The sequence below is a fragment of the Hippocampus guttulatus genome, chromosome 12 (assembly GCF_054856545.1).
Source record: "Hippocampus guttulatus isolate MCC_2025c chromosome 12, RoL_Hgut_1.0, whole genome shotgun sequence".
NCBI classification, from domain to species: Eukaryota; Metazoa; Chordata; class Actinopteri; order Syngnathiformes; family Syngnathidae; genus Hippocampus; species Hippocampus guttulatus.
In genome coordinates this window covers 5,824,057-5,845,056 of record NC_141272.1, presented here as the reverse complement: position 1 = coordinate 5,845,056, position 21,000 = coordinate 5,824,057, and the positions used below count along the sequence as shown (strand labels likewise).

The 21,000-nt window shown below is 42.4% G+C and overlaps 1 protein-coding gene across 1 annotated transcript; it reads left to right on the top strand.

Annotated features, from left to right (window-relative positions):
• Window positions 1-1,750: 1,750 nt before the first annotated feature.
• Window positions 1,751-9,436, top strand: abhd15a (abhydrolase domain containing 15a). Its single transcript, XM_086126219.1, has 3 exons — window positions 1,751-2,462; window positions 5,654-6,006; window positions 7,972-9,436. The coding sequence occupies exons 1-3, from the start codon at window positions 1,992-1,994 to the stop codon at window positions 8,594-8,596; spliced, it is 1,449 nt and encodes a 482-aa protein (XP_085982345.1). The 5' UTR covers window positions 1,751-1,991; the 3' UTR covers window positions 8,597-9,436.
• Window positions 9,437-21,000: the final 11,564 nt, after the last annotated feature.

Here is a 21,000-nt window from a genome sequence, read left to right as displayed (position 1 = left end):
AACACCCATTTACACAAACAAGCTGGTCACAAAAATCTTACCTGTAATTGGTTGTGTAGCTTCACATTTGATTTGGTGGCAAGACACTCCAGAGAATCGAATGTGTGCATCCGAACATATCAAAGTGAGATTAAAACCTGCAAAAAAAAAAAAAAGAAAAAAAAAGACCATGAGATTTCGTTTTGCTTGGATACTGCTAAAAAAAAAATGCATCCGTTCTATTTTTCCACTCTTTTTCACTTGCAATGTCACAGCAGAAGTTGTGTAAATTCCATCAGAAACGTTAACAGCATTTTCCTGGAAAAGTCTTCATTTGATGCTATTTTAATAAAAGTATGGCAACACACGGGTTGTTGGTCATCTGGGGTCATTGACTGAGAAGTCACCACTTCATTTTTCATGCATCAGATAAATCATTGACTAATCTGTTTGTGGCATAAGTCCACACAAGTCCCAGAGGAACTCACACTCATTCCTTATCAAGCAATAATTCATTTACATGTCTAATAGACAGAAACAGGAAGTAATGTGACTTTCCGGTCGCAGCAGCCATTTTTAGCGCTTTTAGGTTGAATTTTATCGCTGTCTCAAACCTCAATAAGAATGGCATTGATCCCACTTGGCTGTTTGTAAGACAAACTAACGACTTAACGAGTCTCGGCCTCTTCAGAGATGACAGGAACTCAGAAACAAGACAAAAACTAAATGGACTCAAATTAAAATCACAGCACCTCCGATGGATTATGATGACATGGGTGTCAAACTCAGGTCCTGGAGGGCCGCTGTCCTGCATGTTTTCCAAGTCTCCCTGTCGCAAGACACCTGATTCAAATGAACAGGTTCAATGTCAGGCTTCCGCAGAGCTTGCTGATGATCTGATCATTTGGATCAGGTATGTTGCAACAGGGAGACTTGGAAAACATGCAGCACAGCGGCCCTCCGGGACCTGAGTTTGACACCTACTAGGTTCGCGCATCGGCCTCACAGTGCATAGTTGCAAGTTCGGCCTACTGGCCGAGGGTAGCTGGGATAGAGCTACAGCTAATGGACGCTACAGCTTCGTGTTTGCTTTCAAAACTTAGCTTGTAGCAGACGTGAGCACATTTTCAGCATGACGTCTCTGATCCACTGGAGAAAGGACACTTTGATCCTCTCCTCTTTCATCTAGAACTGCTTCAGACAACAAAGTGTATGCAGAAAATTGGTGAAGATTGCACGACTGTCTGTGTCCTATGTGTTGTGTTGTGTTATTTTTGTTATTTTGACTTCAAAATGGCGCCGCGAGAGTGGCTGCCTTTCCAGCAGCTCCTATATTTTGTTGTTCTACTTCTTCCTTTCATAACTTTGCTGCTGTGAATTGGGAATTTCTCCGTTGCGAGACTAATAAAGGTTTTCTTATCTTATCTTATCTTATAGGCTCCAGCATGCCCCGCGACGCATGCGAGGATAAATGGATCAGAAAAAGAATGGATGGAGGGATATTTGAGGTCATTTGTTTTGTTTTTGATCATCGCGTTTTGTCTTGATGAAATAAAAAGAAATCAAATAAAAAGAAATCATCAAGAATGTTACGTAACTGTATACAGTATTCAAAACTACGAATACATTACCAGTAATCTGTTCTGGAAGGGTCACTTTTCTGTGTCTGCTTCATGTACCTGCTCAGCACGATGGGAGGGGTTGGACTTGATGGGAGGCGTTTCCATTCAGCTTTTGCAGACACTTTTTTTTTTTGCACGTCCAGGCAGCTGTTTGTTTTAGTCTCTCTCTGATTGGGCACGGACGTCTCTTTTGAGATGTGATGAACGCAGCCGACCCTATGAACAAAACAAAACGAGATTGTGTTTATTTGCGCGTGGCGGCATCAGGTCGCAGGACAGCAGCCATGCGTATTTGTAGTGTAGTGAGAAGCGGAGTCAGGACAAATTAGGATCAATTGTGTTCAAGTCTCACGTTGAAAAAGCGTCCGGGCTGCACACTTCATTGTGACCATGCTGGAATGGTTCGTGGTCCTGTGCGCAGCGGTTCTGATCTTCATAATCTGGTCCAGTTCCAAAGTTTCTGGTACCGAGAAGCGTAGGAAAACTGCGCCGAAAGAATCGGACAGTCCAATGAAAGACGACGACGACCGCGGTCGCAGCGTGAAGCTCATCTGCAAACCTTCCGCCCTGGCCAACTACCTCCTGAAGAACTGCACCTCTTTCAAAAGCTACTCGCCGTGGGTCGGCTGGACGTGGCGGACCAACGCCGTCCTGCAGAGCTTGTACGAGACGTGCTGGTCCTACGGCAGCCCGGTCCACTTTGTGCGGGACAACCTGCAACTGAGCGATGATGGACTGGTGGCGTTGGACTGGGCTTTTCCTTCCTACCAGAAGAGGCGAAGGACCTCCAGCCACTCCACCAGCCCGGTCCTTCTCATCATCCCCAATTCGTTCGGCAAGATCACCAGAAATGTGCTGCAGGTAAAGTGAAATTGCTTCTACTTGAGTGGTCTTACCGTCTTAACATGAATACAATTGCACGAGAGCCAATGCAATAGCTGTAATGTAGGTGCAGTGCATTAATATGATTTCCGTCTGCAGTGTTGTAGAGCTACACTGCATTATGTTGAGGACACTTTCTAATATTTTGATTCTCTCACGGTGCTAAATAAAAGGGGAAAGACCAATATGTGACGCCAGTCCAGTTAGAACAACAGCCACAATAATAAACTTTATTGATGAAGTAAATACACGATGTCAATCAAAACGCATCTTAATGATATTCCATGTATTCATGCGGAGTTTTAATTGATGCCCACGGAGAGCTATTGAGTTAACGGCATTAGTACTGAGATTTATTATCATTGGAAATGTTGGGATATGGCTTTCATACTAATTACAGTGTAACGTACACAATAAAGTGGCTGTTAAGAATGTGTACAGGACATCATCAGAACACAACCACACGATGAAATGACGACTGATTGCGGAGAGTTAAATTTAATTGGACGGCTTTAGAAATAAATATATAGAAAGTAGTACAGCTAATGAATGACCAGCCAAGTGCATTCTAGAAAAATACAGTGCAGCCTACCGTATGACAGAATTGTTTTCATTTTGTCATCGAAAGTGTTTGATGTCGGAAGACATTCCGTGTCATTTTAATGCCAATGTTTCAGAGCTCAGAGGAATAGAAATGAGCAGATGCAGAGGCAGTGTCGGTCATTATTCTGTTCTCCCAATACACTCACTGAGGTAATTGAATGAGTAAATATAAAGCATCAATTGACTTGTGGGGACCAAGGGAAGGGTTGCGTTGAGTAAAGGGCTGCCAGTTCACACTTTGAACACATGGCACTGTGCGAACTCATTGCCTTTTTATAACATGTACTCTTTATGCAAATATCATGGAAATGTCAAATAAAGGCACGGCAGCCACTGGGTTGAAACAACGACCGAGGAGTGAAAAATGCTGGACACAATGTACAAAGTGTGTGTGTGTGTGTGTGTGTGTGTTAAAAAATGACTTTTTTTGTACGGTACTTAAAAAAAAAAAAGCTGCATGAGGAGGAAATGCTTTGCAATAATCTATATTCATTGGCAGCGGTCAACCCACATTTCACATTCAAACAAATCATACGTGTTAGAACAGTGTGGTCCTCAACCAACGATGCAGGGGCACTTGGTACATTTTGTGCATATGTCATCTTGAGTAAGCATGACTATAAGTATGTTTTAGGATATGTTCAAAATACTGATTATTCACTAGAACAAGGAAATCTTGATATTTTTTGGGGGGGGGGTGCTACAGTATATTTAATATTCATCTGCTCATGTTATCTTGGAGAAGCCCATCTACAGTAGTCTCGATGTTCTCACTTAAGGAATTTATCACTGAGCTGAGAGTCAAGCCGTTCTGACTGCAAACCGTTGGAAAAGCTGCCTGTCCTCATTTTAGTTTGTCTACACGAGCTCGGACTCGAACAGTCAGAGCACTGATGCAGAGCCATCGGCAAGGATCATGCAAATATTCCGAACAATATCAATATCTAAATTATTGACAGTTAATTATTGCCACCAGTATATTTCAAACAGCAAAACATATTGGGAAACCATAAACAAAGACTCGTTTGGACTGACCTCAATCAAGGCTTCACCATTCGTGTCCTCCAAAATGTATGTCTTAAAATTAGATCATCAATTTTCCAACAGATCCAGATTCACTCTCAGATTGTCAGTATATGATTGTATCCTACATACAGTAACTGGGAGGCGGTGTTTCGCCCTGGTAGAGTGCACCAAAATCAGCAACCGTTCACATTCACACCAATGGGACAATTTGGAGTGTGCACATACGTGTACACATGAATGTGAAGAATGTGGGAGTACCCGGAGAAAACCCACACAGGCAAATCAACACGGAAAGGCCCGAGCCAGAGTACCCGCAGAAAACCCACGCAAGTAAATCGACACAGAATGGCCCAGGTTGAAATTGCAACATGACGCATTTTGGCAGTTAGCTGTCTCAACATTCAACCAGTAACTCACCCATCGCAACTTTTACTTTGGAACTGGGCGGTTGCGATTTGCGTCCTGCTGGCGACTAGATGCTTGACTGCTTCGTTACTCATTTTGTGTGGGTGTGCGTGTGGGTGTTTTCCATTGCTTGGCCCAAGAGCTCAAAGCTATCCCGATGGTTTTTGATGCGGCCCTATCGTTGCCATGGATGTATTCATTTTATAAAGCTTGAGAGTTAAATGGTCTTCAATTAAAAAAAGGAAACTCCTCCTCCGCTACTTTTTCTTTCGAACCTAAATATATTACAGCCAGGACCATCACGATATCATCAACCAATAAGGGTAGGTCACTTTTAAACGTGACACTGAAATGGAGGTAGAGTATCCTTGTTGAAATATGATAACGGTTTTATTTGTGAGCTATTCTTCAAACTCTTCCGATTCAATGACATGCTATTGAAATTAAATGAGTAACAGAGCAAATTAATCACGCCACGTCAAACATTATGATGTCATGTGCAGAGGAGTGTTTTTTTTTACTGGTACCCGTCAGATTGACTATTTTCTCTTCCGTTAAGTTGCATGAAGATGTCGCAGTTTGCCGTTAAGCTTTGCCATCCAAGGGTGTGTACTCCCGCAGACATGTCTGTGATCTCTCATTTGTGTCAACATTTATTCCTTTGAGGAAGCGGCGCAATCTTGCTTTTTCTATTTGGACACTGAAAATGAAGCCGAGCGTGCCATTTCACAGGGAGTTCGCCTCCTTCAGTTTGAGCCTCCTCTATTCGGAGTTCTAGCTCTCACTTCTAGTTTTACATGAAATGTTTAAATGTAGTCAGTAAAATCGTATTGAACATAACGTAGCAAATAGAATTCAAGAGTTTGACCATTTGCTTTTCGTACATGGTGGGGCAACCATTCAAAACTGAAAATTGTACTCATTGTGGTACATATTAAATAGTCATGAAATTCTTTCACTCCTCTCAATGCAACTTTTTTTTTTTTTGATGCAGCAGCTTTTTCTGTACTTACTGGGGTGCATTCATTTGGCGTTTCAGCGTCTGCTGTTTATGTTCTTGCAAAGTTTCCATTAAACATTCTGCAACCTATTGAGATAACGGTAACATTTCTGTCCGTGTGTTTTACCTCCCACAGTTGTGTCAAGCAGCCCTTTCCCATGGATACCTCCCTGCCGTCTTCAACCGCCGCAGCCACAACGGCACCCCGCTCACCACTGTCAAACTCCAGCAGTTTGGAGACCCCGCAGACCTCCGAGAGGCCGTGCGGTACATCCGCTACCGGCATCCTGCCGGCAAACTGTATGCAGTGAGTGAGAGTACGGGCTCCGGCCTCCTCCTGTCCTACCTGGGGGAGTGTGGCTCGTCCAGCTATTTGACGGCGGCCGTCTGCCTGTCGCCTGTCTTTCGCTGCCAGAGCTGGTTTGAGAATGGCCTCTGCTGGCCCATGCAATGGGGCCTGGCGCTCTACCAGAAAATGTGCCTGAGCAGGTATGAAGAGGGGGTGTGGTGATAAGGCACCGTTTCCACAAATTTTCCATATCGATTATTTGTAACATTTATATCTAGTTCAAAATGATTCAGGCCCAAGTTGGTAGCTTTAAAGGTGAAAATCACAAAAGTACATAACACAGTGTAATGTATATATTTTATTTCGCCATATATATATATAATATATATATATATATATATATTTATTTATTTATTTATTTTTATTAAAACGTTTTGGATTAAGGCAAAACATCCCTAGGCTCCTTTAGAATTGCTTGTGTTCTCAAATTTGTCCAAAGGGATATAAGTAAATAAAGCAAAGGTGTCATTTATCTCCCCAACATGTACTTACTGGGCTTCCTATAATTGCATTCTTATCAGTACCATGAACAAGATGGCCAAATGGATCGAATTTGGTCTTTCCCCCCACCCCCAATAGGGGTGGGGTGCGGGGCTAGAACCGTGGCCAGTCATCTCAAAATGTAATAGATCATTTGTTGTTGTTGTTGTTTTTATTTATTTATTTTGTCCAGCCACCCGCACAACCTTTCAAAAGCAGTATCCTACTTTGCAGAGGTCATAACATTCCCACCTGAGTTTTTAGATGAAAATGTTTTCTTTACAGTGAGCAGTGCTATTGATTATTTCCGTGTGTTGTACCAAAACCTTATTTCTTTTTTCATTAGAACACAAAACCCAATACAAATCTACTTGTGCGAAGCTAATGTAATGATCTGTCAGACAAAAAAAAATCAATAATGCAGAGGGCATGCATGATATAAGATGGTCTTGTGTTGGCAGCGGTAAGTATTTAATGAGGCAGGAAATTAAAATATAGCATTGAAGTTTGTAGTTTATTTCTTTAACCAGAACAATAACTAAATTATTGTGATAGATATACAGCATAAATCATGTTTATGTTGTGTTCACATTGGTACTGGTCTTATTTTATTGAGGGCGGTAGTGAAATAGACAAAGAAGTCAGCAGAAGTCACAATAAATATTAAGATAAGCAGATGTACAGTACAACATTGGATAACAATAAAATGAGGATGTGACCCAAGTGTTTAAACTTATCTTTTGATTCAAGAGCTTTCACAAACATATGGCGTTTAAAATGAATGGATTATCGCCATAGTGTGGAGAGCAACGGTCGGGCTCAATCGCATTTGGATTATTGAAATTATCATGATTAAACCCCCCAATTTTGCATAATTTGTAGTCAATGAGTGACTAAATACTAACTTTGCTTTTACTTTTTTTTTCCGGGCCCTCACTTTTGTTTCCAACAAGTACAAAGTACTAATTTGTAAGACTGTAAATAGGCCCCTGACTTGGCAATTGAAGGAATCAAAAAAGCTTCCCGTTGTATTCTACAGTGTGGTCACAGAGTGTCAAGTAGAATTTAGATTTTAGAAAAATTTATATTGATATTTACTTGAGGCTCAGTGAACAACAAACACATCAACAGAAATTAAGAAGAGATCTACAATCATATGCAAATGCAATGTTTACAATGAGGTGGAAAAACACTTGTAACATTCATGCTTCGGTCAGAAAACGACAAAAAAAAAAAAAAAAAAGCATTGATTATTCTGAGGGGAAAAAAACGACCAAAAATATATACGTACTCCTCATGTGGTTGGAGGCAATTTATTTAGAAAAATAAAAACTCTTCACACTTTAATCACATCGAACATTGCCTTATTTCCAATGTACTGAAGACAAAAATCATGAAAATCCGCTTTGCAAATTCATCATATTGACGAACCATTCAAAAGCAAAGCGCAAACAATTTAGAAAGGTTTAGTTGGCAAGGCAACCGATTGATTCGGAGAGACATCGTGACAAGAGAACGGCTTCTGCAATCATCGGCTATTAGCAATTGGAGAGACGTTCGATTGAGCCGCTGCATTTTCTGATGTTGTTTCTCTTTTTGTGCGTCTGTGGATGTGCTGTGCTTAGATACAGGACGGTGTTAAATGCTGCCATACGTACGGACACCCTCTTTTCGACCAGTTCCCTTCGTGGCCTGGAGGAAGTTCTATTCTGTCAAAGTGATCAGGTTGACTGTGCATCGGCAGCGCCAACGGGGACTTGCACATCTTGGGAAGCTTACTGGGAACGCAATGAACCCTTAAGAGATGTGGATGAAGTGGCCATCCCCGTGCTGAGTCTTTGCGCTCGGGATGACCCTGTCCGGGGAAATACCCAGGCCACAGTACCCTGGGAACTTTTTGAGAACAACCCGCATTTTTTCCTCCTCCTAACAGACCGAGGCGGCCACTGTGGTTTCTCCACGCAGTGCGAAGGAAGTTCCTCTGCGCCAGCTAACCCAGCGGCGGCACCAAACAGTGGGACGGCTAACCGTGAAACCAACTGGAGCCACCGAGCTCTGTTGGAATTTTTCAGGGTGACCACAGACTTCTTTGCTGCGGAGGAGAGGACAAAACAGCTCGCTGCGAGGAGGAAGGGTCTGGCCGGAGGGAGAGTCTTCCGACACCGCAGTGTCAGTACATGTAAACGAGTACCTGCGTGCTCCCATAATATCCATGCCATTTACAACTGGCAGAGGTCGTATACGCGGTGAATGGAAAAATGACACTGATATGCTTTCAAATGATCACTTTTGCAATTTTCTGAGAAAATCACAAGGTCTCGTCACTGGTGAGCTATTTTTCAAGAGGCAAGCACCAGGTTGGGCACCCCTGCTTTAATTTGGATTTCAGTGGTCATTTCCTGCAATGTGTAGGAAAATGTTGACCCGATGACGTTTTCTACAAAGGTTCAGGGAAGGTGGGAGAAAGATGACATTTGACTTTCCAAAAAGGCCCCATTGACTGACTTCCCACTTCAAAGACCTTGTAAAAGTTGGACTTGGTTCTAGTAAGTGATTTTCCGCAATAAAATCAGCATTTCAGCTTCAGAGTCGGGATTGAGTAACGATGTGTAATGTTGGCTACCTTTTGTCGTCGTCGCTGCAAGCTCAAATGCACTCATGCCTGTGGACTTAAAATTGTGCTCCAGCTATGACCCTTTGTTTGACATTTAAATTTCCTTTTTGACATTGAAAAAGGTGGGGAACATTGATGGGCAGCATGTGACTGTGCCTCTTGCCTCACCCTATCTCGGTGCGGTTAGCAAGTTCTCTGCTTACTCTGGTTTCCTGTCACTTTCCACCAACATGCATAGTGATTTACATGAAGATTCATTTTGAATGTGAGTATGAATCATTGTTTGTCCATTTAGGCCCGATGATTGACCGGTGAACAATCCAGTGTAAACTCCACCTTTTGCCAAAAGTATAGCGAAATCAAACTCAGCTTTAACCCCGAACAGGATAAGCGGTTGGAAATTGTTACATAGCTGGTCGGAAATGTTGGTAGTTTAGTATGTCATCGATGTTTGTCATAAATTCATGATAAATCTCCTTTGGTGACATCATTATCATTTTATTTTTCAAATACTCAGAAGCCAAACATTGCCCATTCAACGAATTTAAAACGCAACCATTTTAACACCATTGTGATGTTGTTTTTAAATGTATGTTGAATGCAGTAGAATGAAAGGCCAAGACGTTTTAGAATATGGCCGCATTGTTGACTCGACACATGTTTCAGAATGGTTCTATGTGATACACGTTGGCCACGTGATGTGTATTCGCAAGTCTCTCTGTGACCGCATTTTTAAAATAGGCCAATGACACATTTGCTCGGTTACAATTCTGCTATTCTCTAATGCACTTGCCCTCTTCTCAAGGCTCTCAAAGATCTTGAATTCTAGCACCATGGCCCCATGGCCATTTCATCTTGAGATTGCGTGCGCCCACTGAGCATTATCCACTCAGACAGCTGGAACACAGCAGTACACACACAGCAGTGCCAGCAGACACGATGTCCGCTTGTATAATGACCAGCTTCAATCACACTCACAAGAGATGTCATGCAGGGTACACGAACTACAAAACGCAACCAACAATATCACAGAATTTGACGTCAGTACAGTAATCAACAGTACTTTTTGGCAAAGATGAGAATGTCCTTCACGAAAAATTGAAGCAATTCTTTTGATATTATTCATTATGGATTACCCCGCCCCACCCACCCACATACTTAAAAGTAGTGATTAGGGCATTTACATGGAAAACGTGTCTGTACTTATAAAATTTTCTAGTGAAGAAATTTCTTCCAGAGCCAATTTTTTAAATTCCTTTACCGCCTAAAATCCATCCATCCATTTTCCGAACCGCTTGATCCTCACTAGGGTCGCGGGGGGTGCTGGAGCCTATCCCAGCCGTCTTTGGGCAGTAGGCGGGGGACACCCTGAATCGGTTGCCAGCCAATCGCAGGGCACACAGAGACGAACAACCATTCACGCCCACACTCACACCTAGGGACAATTTAGAGCGTCCAATCAGCCTGCCATGCATGTTTTTTTTGGAATGTGGGAGGAAACCGGAGCACCCGGAGAAAACCCACGCAGGCCCGGGGAGAACATGCAAACTCCACAGGAGGGAGGCCGGAGCTGGAATTGAACCCGGTACCTCTGCACTGTGAAGCCGACGTGCTAACCACTGGACTACCGGGCCGCACCGCCTAAAATAATTAGGTAAATCTGACATGAATTTCACGAGTTCTACTATATCCCACTCTCCCCTCCCAAATTGTTTTTGTTGCAGTGCAGTCGCATTGATTTCACAAAAATGTGAAGATTTTATCATTCTAAATGCTCTTACGATACCTCCTTTGAATTACTGTAATAACTAAGAATACATCCGAGTGGTTGTCTCGGCCTAACCCCCGAAGTATATATGCAATACGTGGGAGATGTTTACAATAGAGGAATTCTTGGCTATTTGGGGTGTTTATACCTTAAATAAAACACCAAAGATAATGCTAGGGACAGCAAAAGAGGAAGGCACCCAGAGCTTCAGTTTATGCCGTGATATGGACGGATATCAGGGCTGGCTAATGTGGAGTGCAAGACACATCCAACTTTATACTATACGTTACCTTCACTATATTCAAACTGAAGGTAACGTGACCTACTTGCACCTCCAAGGCATTCAAGCATGTTATTGAATGTTTCCATGGCAACCACGTCCGCTCCAGCAGTGTCCAGAAGATGGCAGCAGTGACGAGGTTTCTTCCTGGAACGTTCCATGTGTTAACATTCTCAGACGTCACACTGACAGTCACAGTGACGCAGCAATCTCTGCTTTTGGCTTGGAAAGCGTCCGTATATTTAGCACCTCGTTTAAAATTAGAGCGCAGCACATGGAAGAATAAATTTAGAACTCTGCTGAGTCAAACCGGACTCAGTTCACATGGTCACCAATATTGGGCCGACAAAGAAGCGAGTTCAACTTTAAAAGCCTGAAGTCAATCATGACTCCTAAAATTATTGGTGTGTGTGTGTGTTTGTTTTGCACATTTAACTTGAAAACATTTCCTTGGTGATAAATAATTCTGCTTGAATGAACAAAGATAGATTATTCTTTTAAAAATGTCTTCTTGAGCATCTGACAAATCGAATATTGAAAGTATGGAAAAATAATTTCAACAGCTTGAAGCCTCAATTTTGAAGGATTGTTCATTGTTTGCCACCACACACACACACACACACACACACACAGAAATACACGCTAATAAAAATATTACCAACTCAGTATAAAAAAAAGGGCATGCCTTTTGTTCAAGATGAGGCTTTGCTGAAGAGACGTGTTTTCAATTTCATTTATGAGGAACAATGAATAGCGAGATGTAGGATAAGCAGAGAGAGAAATAGAAGATGACAAAGTCCCCAGGAGATAATGAGAGAGTAAAGGTCTGCCTGGAAAGGACTGGTGTGCTGCAGAAGAGGGAAGAATTATCCCCGCTACACTCTGATGGCCCGCCTGCTGCTCGCTGGCCTCCATTTCGGGCTGCTTGGTCAGACAACCCAGTGTCTTGGACAGAATACTCTGAACACTGCACAAGAAGAGAATGACACGTGGAAATAAGCCATAAAACATCACTAACGGAGACTTGAGATGAAAAGAAAGAATGAGAGAAAGACGTCACAGTCCTTGAATTCGGCGAGGAAAAGATGCTCCTTTCTCATTGTTTTACAACTTCCTTCTTCCAGTTACAGTACTGTATTCCCAACAGTCAATTTATGTATATGCGTGCGTACACACACACACAGGCTGGATATTCATGTTCACAAAGCTGTGCGCCCACTGCAAATATTCTTTGATTTTAATTCCGAAAGCATTTGTGTATGCTCATTTGGGCTGTCATGTTCCACTGGATTATTTAGCTTTAGCTAACTCAAGTTTCGCCCGAAGGAGAGGGTGGTTCCCTGCAAGGAACCTTGAGTCATCGAGACAAGAGGACATGCATGCACATGCTACATGTGAAAACCCAGACAAATACCTATTTACCCTCGCAAATGCTCACGCACACACAGCCAATGCCTTAACAAGAATAGAACAACTACATAAGGAGGGCATGTCCCCCCCCCCCCCCCCCCGACCCCGTTGTCCGATCTCATATTCCTCACATAACCAATGGGGCAAAAAAACGCTCAGCAACTTGTGGACACACCAAGCTTGGAGAACGGCCACACCTTGGATGTAATGTGACAGTTGAGGAATTTGCTGCAGGCAAGCCGCAAATGCTCCCAGCCTGACTTTATACTCCATACGTCACTGGAAAATGGTCCAGTGGAAATGCGTGAGTTGATGAGAACTGCGTAGACCATGATTTCTGTCTTCTTTTTTTTCTTTCCCCTGCTCAAACGCTAGTTTAACAGTTTCAAATGATGTCGGAACTATGAGGTCAAGCACCATTTATTCAGGGGGGACAGCTTTTGCAGGTAGATTTTCTTTCGTTTACTGTTAACTTCGTGCCACTTTGCAGCACAGCAAGGAGTAATTGCAAGTCACAAGTAAGTCTCCAGAAAGTCCCAAATCGCCGTGGAAAAAAAATTCAAGCTCGTCAAATCATTACCTGGTTCAAGCAAGCCGAAAATCAAGTAAAAAAAAAAAAAAAAAGCCTGCTCAGTCACAACACATGTTCAAGGCATAATATTTTTTTTATTCGCTGATCTTACGACAAAAAGTACATTATCTCTAAAAATTAAATGCACATTTCCATCAAAATGAAATGAAAAAAAATTGAATTTATAAAATGAATGTCTACACTTAAAGAACATTCGTTGTTGGGGTTTTTTTTTCCAGTATGGCTGCAACGGATAAATGGCACGTTTTGAATTTGGTATGAATTTAGAGCTTACTTAAGGCACGAGAAAAAGACAAAGTAACTTTTCCAACTTTCAAACTCAATTGTTTTGGATTCATTTTAAATGTCGGATGTTCACTGAGTACGCATGATTTCACTTCAACTTTTACACTGATGAGTAACTTTCGTCAATGGGATTGGGGGAATTTTCCTCCACATAAAGATATTTATACTTCCTCCATATGCGACTGGTATCTTATGATCAAGAAGTGAACATGTGCCATCTAGAGAAACCAAAAAAAAAATGACTCATTGTAACTTCCTGAAGAACCAAACCGTAGGCTAAACTATAATTCCGCAAACTTGAAATGACTCTGGCACGGTGGTCGACTGTTGAGCACATCAGCCTCACCGTGCAGAGATGCACGGTTCGATAGATAGAATGCAGGACGAATACCGGATGACTCTGATATGTATTTCTTTAAAATTAGTATTTTATATTAAGTGCAAATGTTTTTGCAATTCATTTGTCTCATAATAATCCTTATGGGCAGCACAGTGGACAAGTGGTTATGTCTGCTTCGCAGTTCTGACATTTAGCGTTTGAATGCGGACTCCTTCTTGTGAGGCATTTGCAAATTCTCTCCGCAATTCTGTGGGTTTTCACTGTGCTTCCTCCCACATTCCAAAACCATGTGTGTTAGCTTAATCGTCCATTGATGTCAGTGTGAGTGTGACTGGTTGTCAGGTGTACCCCGCCCTTTGCCCAAAGTCATCTGGGAGGACAAGTACTATACGAAATAGATGGATGGAATAATCCTTTTTGTGCTGCCAACTATTCAAACACGTAGTAGGCATCTGACCTTTTTTTTATTTTTTATTTTTTATCCAGTCCATGCAATTATTATTGCGCCCCTATGACATCTGTCCGGCAATAAATGGTCCGACAAATCTGTGATGTCACAAGAAAAAATAATTCTCAGAACTATCTGAATCAACGTCGCTATTTCAATGTCTTCAGCACAACTCTGGCAAAGGTAATAGTGCTATAGGAGGCTTGGCTTTGGGCTTCGCTGTTTTTTTTTTAATCTCCCTGTAGGCTCTCGAGATGTGTGGTCTTCAAGTGTTTGAACAAATTGCTTATGTTACTGCCGTGGAAAACGTATTTTTGTCACATACTTGGCACCTAGTCGTACCTCACTTGAATGGTGTAAAAGAACATGACACCACACTTTGCATTGCTTTCCTCCTCCATTTGTGCCAGCTCTGTTAGACTAGTACGTTGGATGTCACGTCACGAGTTTCCGTGTCACATGACATGGACCGGCACATTGGCACTTCGTAATTGAAGTACGCTATCCAAACCGAGTCACATGTTGCAGTCAGCTGGACTCTTCCCTCCAGTCCAAACCAGAACATTATGTAAGTTAATGTATTGATTTTGAGAGTGAGCATTGGAAAACTGAGTGGCAGTCAGGGTTGAGGTATCCTGCTGGCCTGCCCGCCTCATGCATGCCGTATGGTGTCACAGCATGAAAAACACACTGAGGATAGCGCACATGTGCTTGGTCATAAAAACTGCCTCACTTGATTTTCGTGCTGGTGCACGCCTACTTTATGGCACCGTCGGGGAATTTGGCGTTCTGCGCTGTGCCACGTTGAGTGTTCCAGCGGACCGAGGACGTTTTCTGATACACGCCTTCTGTGCACTTGACAATTCGATGGGAGATGCAGCAGTGGACGACTCTTTAGATGAGCTAAAAGCAGGTATAAGTTGCGGTGCAGGTGATGTAGCGTGTTTTCCGTGGATTTGATTGAGGTGCAGGCAGATAGAGTTGAAGAAAAACATCCTTGCAAAGAGGGAGTAGCATAAGAACAATGTTTTCCAGATCAAGGCACAACAAGCTTAAGGGAACACAAATACGGGGTCCTATTTTGTTTCCTGACGTTTATTCAATAAACCCATAATAGAAGATCAGATAAAAGCTTGTTCTGTTTTCAGTTTTTAAATGAGATATGGGAGATGGCTTATCCCCCTTCAATGGAGGGGGCAACACTGCCTTGTAGCAGACGGAGAAAGGATGGCCCTTCAACACATGTCCAAGCTCCAAATGAGCTCACACAAAAAAAAAACACGAGGGAGAGTTTGCAGCTTTAAAACCATAACTGAATTTTGAATGTAGCCCGACTTCACAAATTCCGCCCCATCCCATTCCATTTGGGGGGTGCGCCATCGTTGAACAAAACTCCTGAAGTCCAAAATGTTGTCGTTATGACAAAGCTACACTACGAGTGTGCCCACAAGTGGAGGGCCAATGATTGAGAGTCACTCCATCACAACTGTCTCTCATTGGTCGTGGTCGTTTCTTAAAAATCAAATTAGAGGTACAAAGAAAAAGAGATCACGGATCATTTCACTGATGAACAACTGTCAGGTTTAGAATGGCAGTTTTAACATGTGCAAACTATAGATATTCGGACCCGTTTGTGCATGTTTACTGTATATACTATATAATGATAAACATCTACGAGAATGGCCAACACTTTCATTAAAATTGACTGAAATCAATTATGTTTCGATCCTACTTGGATGCAGCTGGAACCTACAGAGAAAAGGATGCAACAGTGCTCGATCGATTACGTATGCATAAGTATTTTAGAATTTCCCCCCAAAATTGGAAATTGCAAACATGCAAATGGAACGACTTGACAAACCGCTGGACCATAACACACAGCGAAAGATGTGATGCCTGAGAGACACCGTGAGCGGTTATTGCCAGCACTTGTCACAAACACGTCTTTGGTAAGAGTCGCTATCAGAGTGATGTCATCACTTTCAGCCACCACGGTTATGCCAGCCCGTCTGCATCAATTAGCTTCAATATAATATCCCTATTCTTGTTATATTGTTGTCACGTTATATTAAGTGAAAGGTCCTTTTCTATTACTGTCATCATTACGGCTTTATTTTTGGTATCAGGCAAACAAGGGTGTTTGGAGAAACTGGAAGTTTGACTGGGCTGTCTTGGGATAATTTGCTCCTTTTCTACCAACAGCAAGGCTGATCATATCAGTTAGTAGGCCTTGGCCCTGCATGTGACAATTAAGATAAACCTCGTGGAAATGCTGCAGCGCTGTGTGAATCTCTGGACAAAGAATAATTTCGGGCAGTAGACAGGGTACGCACCCTGAACTGGTTGGTAGCCAATCTGAGGTCGCACATAGACAAACAACCATTCGCCCTCACAATCACACTTCGGGACAATTTAGAGTGTTCCGTTAACCTGCCATGCATGTTTTGGGAATGTGGGACGAAACCTGGAGTACCCGTAGAAAGCCCAAGCAAGCATGGCGAAAAAATGCAAACTCCACACTGGAAGGCCGGAATAAAACCCATGACTGTGAGGCGGATGTGCTAAATACAATACAATACATGTTGATTTATATAGCGCTTTCACAACAGCGGCAGCTGTAACAAAGCGCTTAACAAACCAGTAAACATAAAGTAAAATAATAAACACAACACATAACATAAAACACGGACAGTCGTGCAGTCCTAACCACTTTTCCGTCAATAGTTGACTGACAGCATAGAATTCAAACCAATGATTGATTGATTGAATGAATGAATGAATGGTAACTCTCTTTATTCAAGACCCAGGAAGTACCTGTCAGTTTCAAAAAGGTTGTTGACCCACGGCCCTGATTTTGAAGGAATGAGCGCAGCTGTCTTTACACACTTGACAAGATTATGAAACAGCTATGTGTGAATCACATGAATCAATGAGGAAATAGCTGCTGTGCTTTTTAGCCGAGGAAAAGAAATGTTAAGGTTCAAGTGAGAGCATTTCCTGGAAAAAAAAAAAAAACTATCACAAAGCGGAGAGGTGACTTGAACCACAGGTAGCGGTTACTGAATCACTGAGGAACATCATGGAACTTTGGACCGACATCCAATCTGCTGTGAACAAAATGATACCTTTATCTGCAATTGTCACGACGTATCCAGACGGCCATCATGCACACTCATTCACAGAGTAGCATGACCATAAACGCTGTACATTGTGCAATCTCATTGCAATTAGGTAATTAAATATGTAAAAATGGAATTAACTTTCAGGCAGTGGTGGAGCTTGACTTTTATCCTCGGGGTGGTCATGGGGTGGCCAAGGCGATCTCAGGGGGACCGCAAAACAAAAACTTCGAAACGCGTTATCGACAATCAACATTCATTTTTAGATATTACACACACGCGCGCACACACACACATACATTTCAGGGAAATCAGTCCAATGTAGATGGTTCATTTAATATTCCAACTTTTCAGATAGTTGGCATACTGTGGGACTATAGAGATGGGCATCTGGCGGCGGCCCGCAGGCTGCACTTTCAGTGGCCCTTTGATTAATCCCACCCCCACAAAAATATATCATTTCTGATTAAAAACCCCAAAGAAAACACTGATAAACATTCATTGCATGTTCCCCTATGTAGAACATGGGGAGAATTGGAAAAAAAAGAAAATCCCAGATCGATACGAAAATACCCAAATGTCAAGTACCTGGACTGGCACCTGGGGCTCAACGCATATTTTTGTGCCCCAGAACCCCCCGTAGCACAAGTGTCAAATTCAAGGCATGGGAGCCAGATCCGGGACACAACTAAATTTTATGTGGCACCGTAAAGGCAAATTGTGCATTGACTTTGTTTCTTGTACATTTTCTTCACTGTTAACACACTGAGATGAAACATATTGTAAGTCATTTTTGTGAGCTTGGGTTTTTATTTTACTTGCCACTCGTCGCACTGCAGTACAATATCGCAGGATGAAAGAAGACAAAAGCAAATTCCTCCATGATGACTGGGGTAAATCAATAAAATGTGACTGTAACTCATGGATGGAAACATTAAGGCTTCTATTGTAGATAGATCTTACCCAAGATGGAGCACTGCACTTTAACAGTAAAAATACAACTAGTCTGACGTGTTCTAAGTAAAACAAGTTTAAAAAAGAAATAATTGGCGTAGCTCTGCACAACTGCACTTATGGCATAATCAGGCTGCGAACCAGCCAGGATCGCATACTTTACATGATTTGTCCAAGATGGAGAGAGTGCATGCTTGATTTTTAGACCGTTTTCCTCAGCTGCCTTTTTAAAGGCCGGCTACATGCATGCTGGCCCTTTAAATTGCTGCAAAGTGTCATCTCACACGCATCCAACTTTGCTGAGTCATTGGGTTCAAGGCTTCTTTTGTAACCTCCACCGAGCATGGCTACTCATTGGCTTCAGTCTCGACATGTACGCACAACCTGGTTGGCTGCCAGCACGACAAATCACTTTCTTTTGACCATGGGAGTTCTTTAAAGGGACACGGGCAGCTCCCTTGACTTCCCTTTGGCTAATCTCTCACTGATGGTGAACAGACTGAGTGAACCACAATCAAGCAACACAAGTTATTTGTTGCCAGCTTTGCGTAAGCAAAGCTGCACTCTAATTTGTGCTCAAAGAGTGTCGTATTATATGATGTGGGATTCTGCAACTCGCCTCATTTCAAATCAAAAGAAATGATTGCAGTGCATGCCGTTTCTCAATACTTTTCATAGTCACATTGCCACCCACTGTAACACGGAACCTGAAAAATCGACCACACTGGTATCAATCACTTGTATATTTCTAAGAGGTATTTTTGAAAAAAGAACTTAACTGTGGCAACACGTAATGCCACACAGTTCTAGCGGGCTAATATGTAGACATGCTTCCTATTAATTGTGCAGCAAGTATTTTGCTCAGAATTACCGGGACATCTCGCCCCAATAGATTGAAATCACTGGATACGAAGCACACATCACAGCTGTCTGATCCTGGATAAAGGAACTATTTCATATGGATTAGAATGCAGAAGGAAGTATTGTTTTCCTGAATGACGTGTGCTTGTGGTCGCATTCCTGACCAGCTTTGTGAATGCGTCAACATAAATGGAGGCAAGGGATAAAAGCTGTGTCACTGTGCTGAGCCTGCATTGTGTAACTTCATATTACAGCAAGAATGTTGACAGGCTGTTACCTTTGGTCCGCATAACTTCTCTGCTCTGTGCCCCTGCCAGTGGAAGGGCTGCTACGGTACGGTTTAAAGTGCATTACTTACTGTGTATTTGTACTGCAAGAGTTTGATGGCCCCTTCTCTCAGAACCCGCACTATGATGTAAAGATAAAGTGCACTGTACAGCAGGTTTGTAATTAAAGTCATGTAACGCAGGGGTCCCCAACCTTTTTTGCCCCACGGACCGGTTTATGTCAGACAATATTTTCACGAACCGGCATTTAAGGTGTGCCGGATAAATACTACAAAATAATATGCTAAGAGCTGCATGAACACTGGGGGGGTTTCGAGATAAACACGAGGAGCGTCCAATTTGGCCGCAACACTCTGATCGCTACGGTCTTAATGCCTTCAAAATACGATAGTGCATGAAATGTGTGGAATTCAAAGTGCATGAAAATCTCAACTCACCACAATGCTGAATCAGTGCGAGCGCCGAGCTTGATTTTCTGCAAGCGAGCGGTCCCATCTCGGGGTAATAGGGGACATTGACACCTGGAGTGTGTGTTTCATGTCGAGTCTACTTCGTCATTTTGTTTTAGTCGCCGTTGCTGCACAAAACCCCCGCCTCACACAGGTAGCATGTCGGAAATGGCAACAGTGCTATTGTGGCGATCTCAGAGTGTTCAGCCATAACTTGAATCCAGAACACCGGCAGAGTTGTTGTCTCGAACGTACTTTTGAGGCCGCCATCATTTGCGATCTCCAGCAGTTTATTTTACTCATATAGCAAGCTCAGGTGTTTTGTTTTTAGCGTAATCAATCACGTGACTGAGAAGCGTGGTTTGATGTGTGTCAAGTGACACAGCCAGATGTAACAAAGAATCCGGTAATTTTTCAAAATAAAATATCTTTCGTATTCCAAAATAAATACGACGGAATTAATGTAAGTTCTTATTGTGCGGCCTGGTACCAAATGCCCCGAGGACCGCTAGCGGTCCGCGGCCCGGTGTTTGGGGACCCCTGATGTAAAGTATTCAATACCTCCAATGTAAATAATTACAAATAAATAAATAAATAGATAGTAAAATCATCCATCCATCTATTTTCAACACTGCTTATCTTGAACACATCAGAGCCTATCCCAGCTGACTTTGGGCGGAAAGCGGACAACACCCAGAACTAGTTGCCAGTCCCATGAGAAGAGCAATCTGTTATTTGGGTGTTAATGCCAATTCCCACCCCACACCAATGCTTTGTTTGTTGAGAAGCAAAATGCTTGAATTAGACTAAAATGCTAAAGGATTATATTGTTATCAATGATAAACATATTGTGTGCGAAATGGGTATTCCCTGGGGAGACCATGAAAAACAAAGTCTATTTCAGGGTGTTTTCACGCTAGATCCCTTTCAGGTGTCCAAATGTGACTTTTCTGCATTTTTGTGTAAATGTAAATCCTCCAACCTAAACCAGACCATGTTGGGGGGAAAAAAAGATAATCTACAGCGCGGTCTTAGGTTGAGTCCTCTCAGCAGTTTACTTAACCTGTGCCATTTGCGTAACCTGTGCACTGTGAACAGAACGTGCTCCAGGTTCACCTCAAGTCATGCCATTTCATCTGGACTCGACCAGAAAGAGCAGTAAAACTAGAGATATGAGAGAACACTTTACCACAATTCAAATTAGAAATTAAAAAAAAAAAGAAAATTTTACCACATTCAAATTAGGC

Coding starts and splice junctions, on each gene's coding strand:
- abhd15a (XM_086126219.1), top strand. CDS start 1,992: ATGCTGGAATGGTTCGTGGTCCTGTGCGCAGCGGTTCTGATCTTCATA. Junction 2,463..5,653: donor TCACCAGAAATGTGCTGCAG/GTAAAGTGAAAT, acceptor TACCTCCCACAG/TTGTGTCAAGCAGCCCTTTC. Junction 6,007..7,971: donor CAGAAAATGTGCCTGAGCAG/GTATGAAGAGGG, acceptor TGCTGTGCTTAG/ATACAGGACGGTGTTAAATG.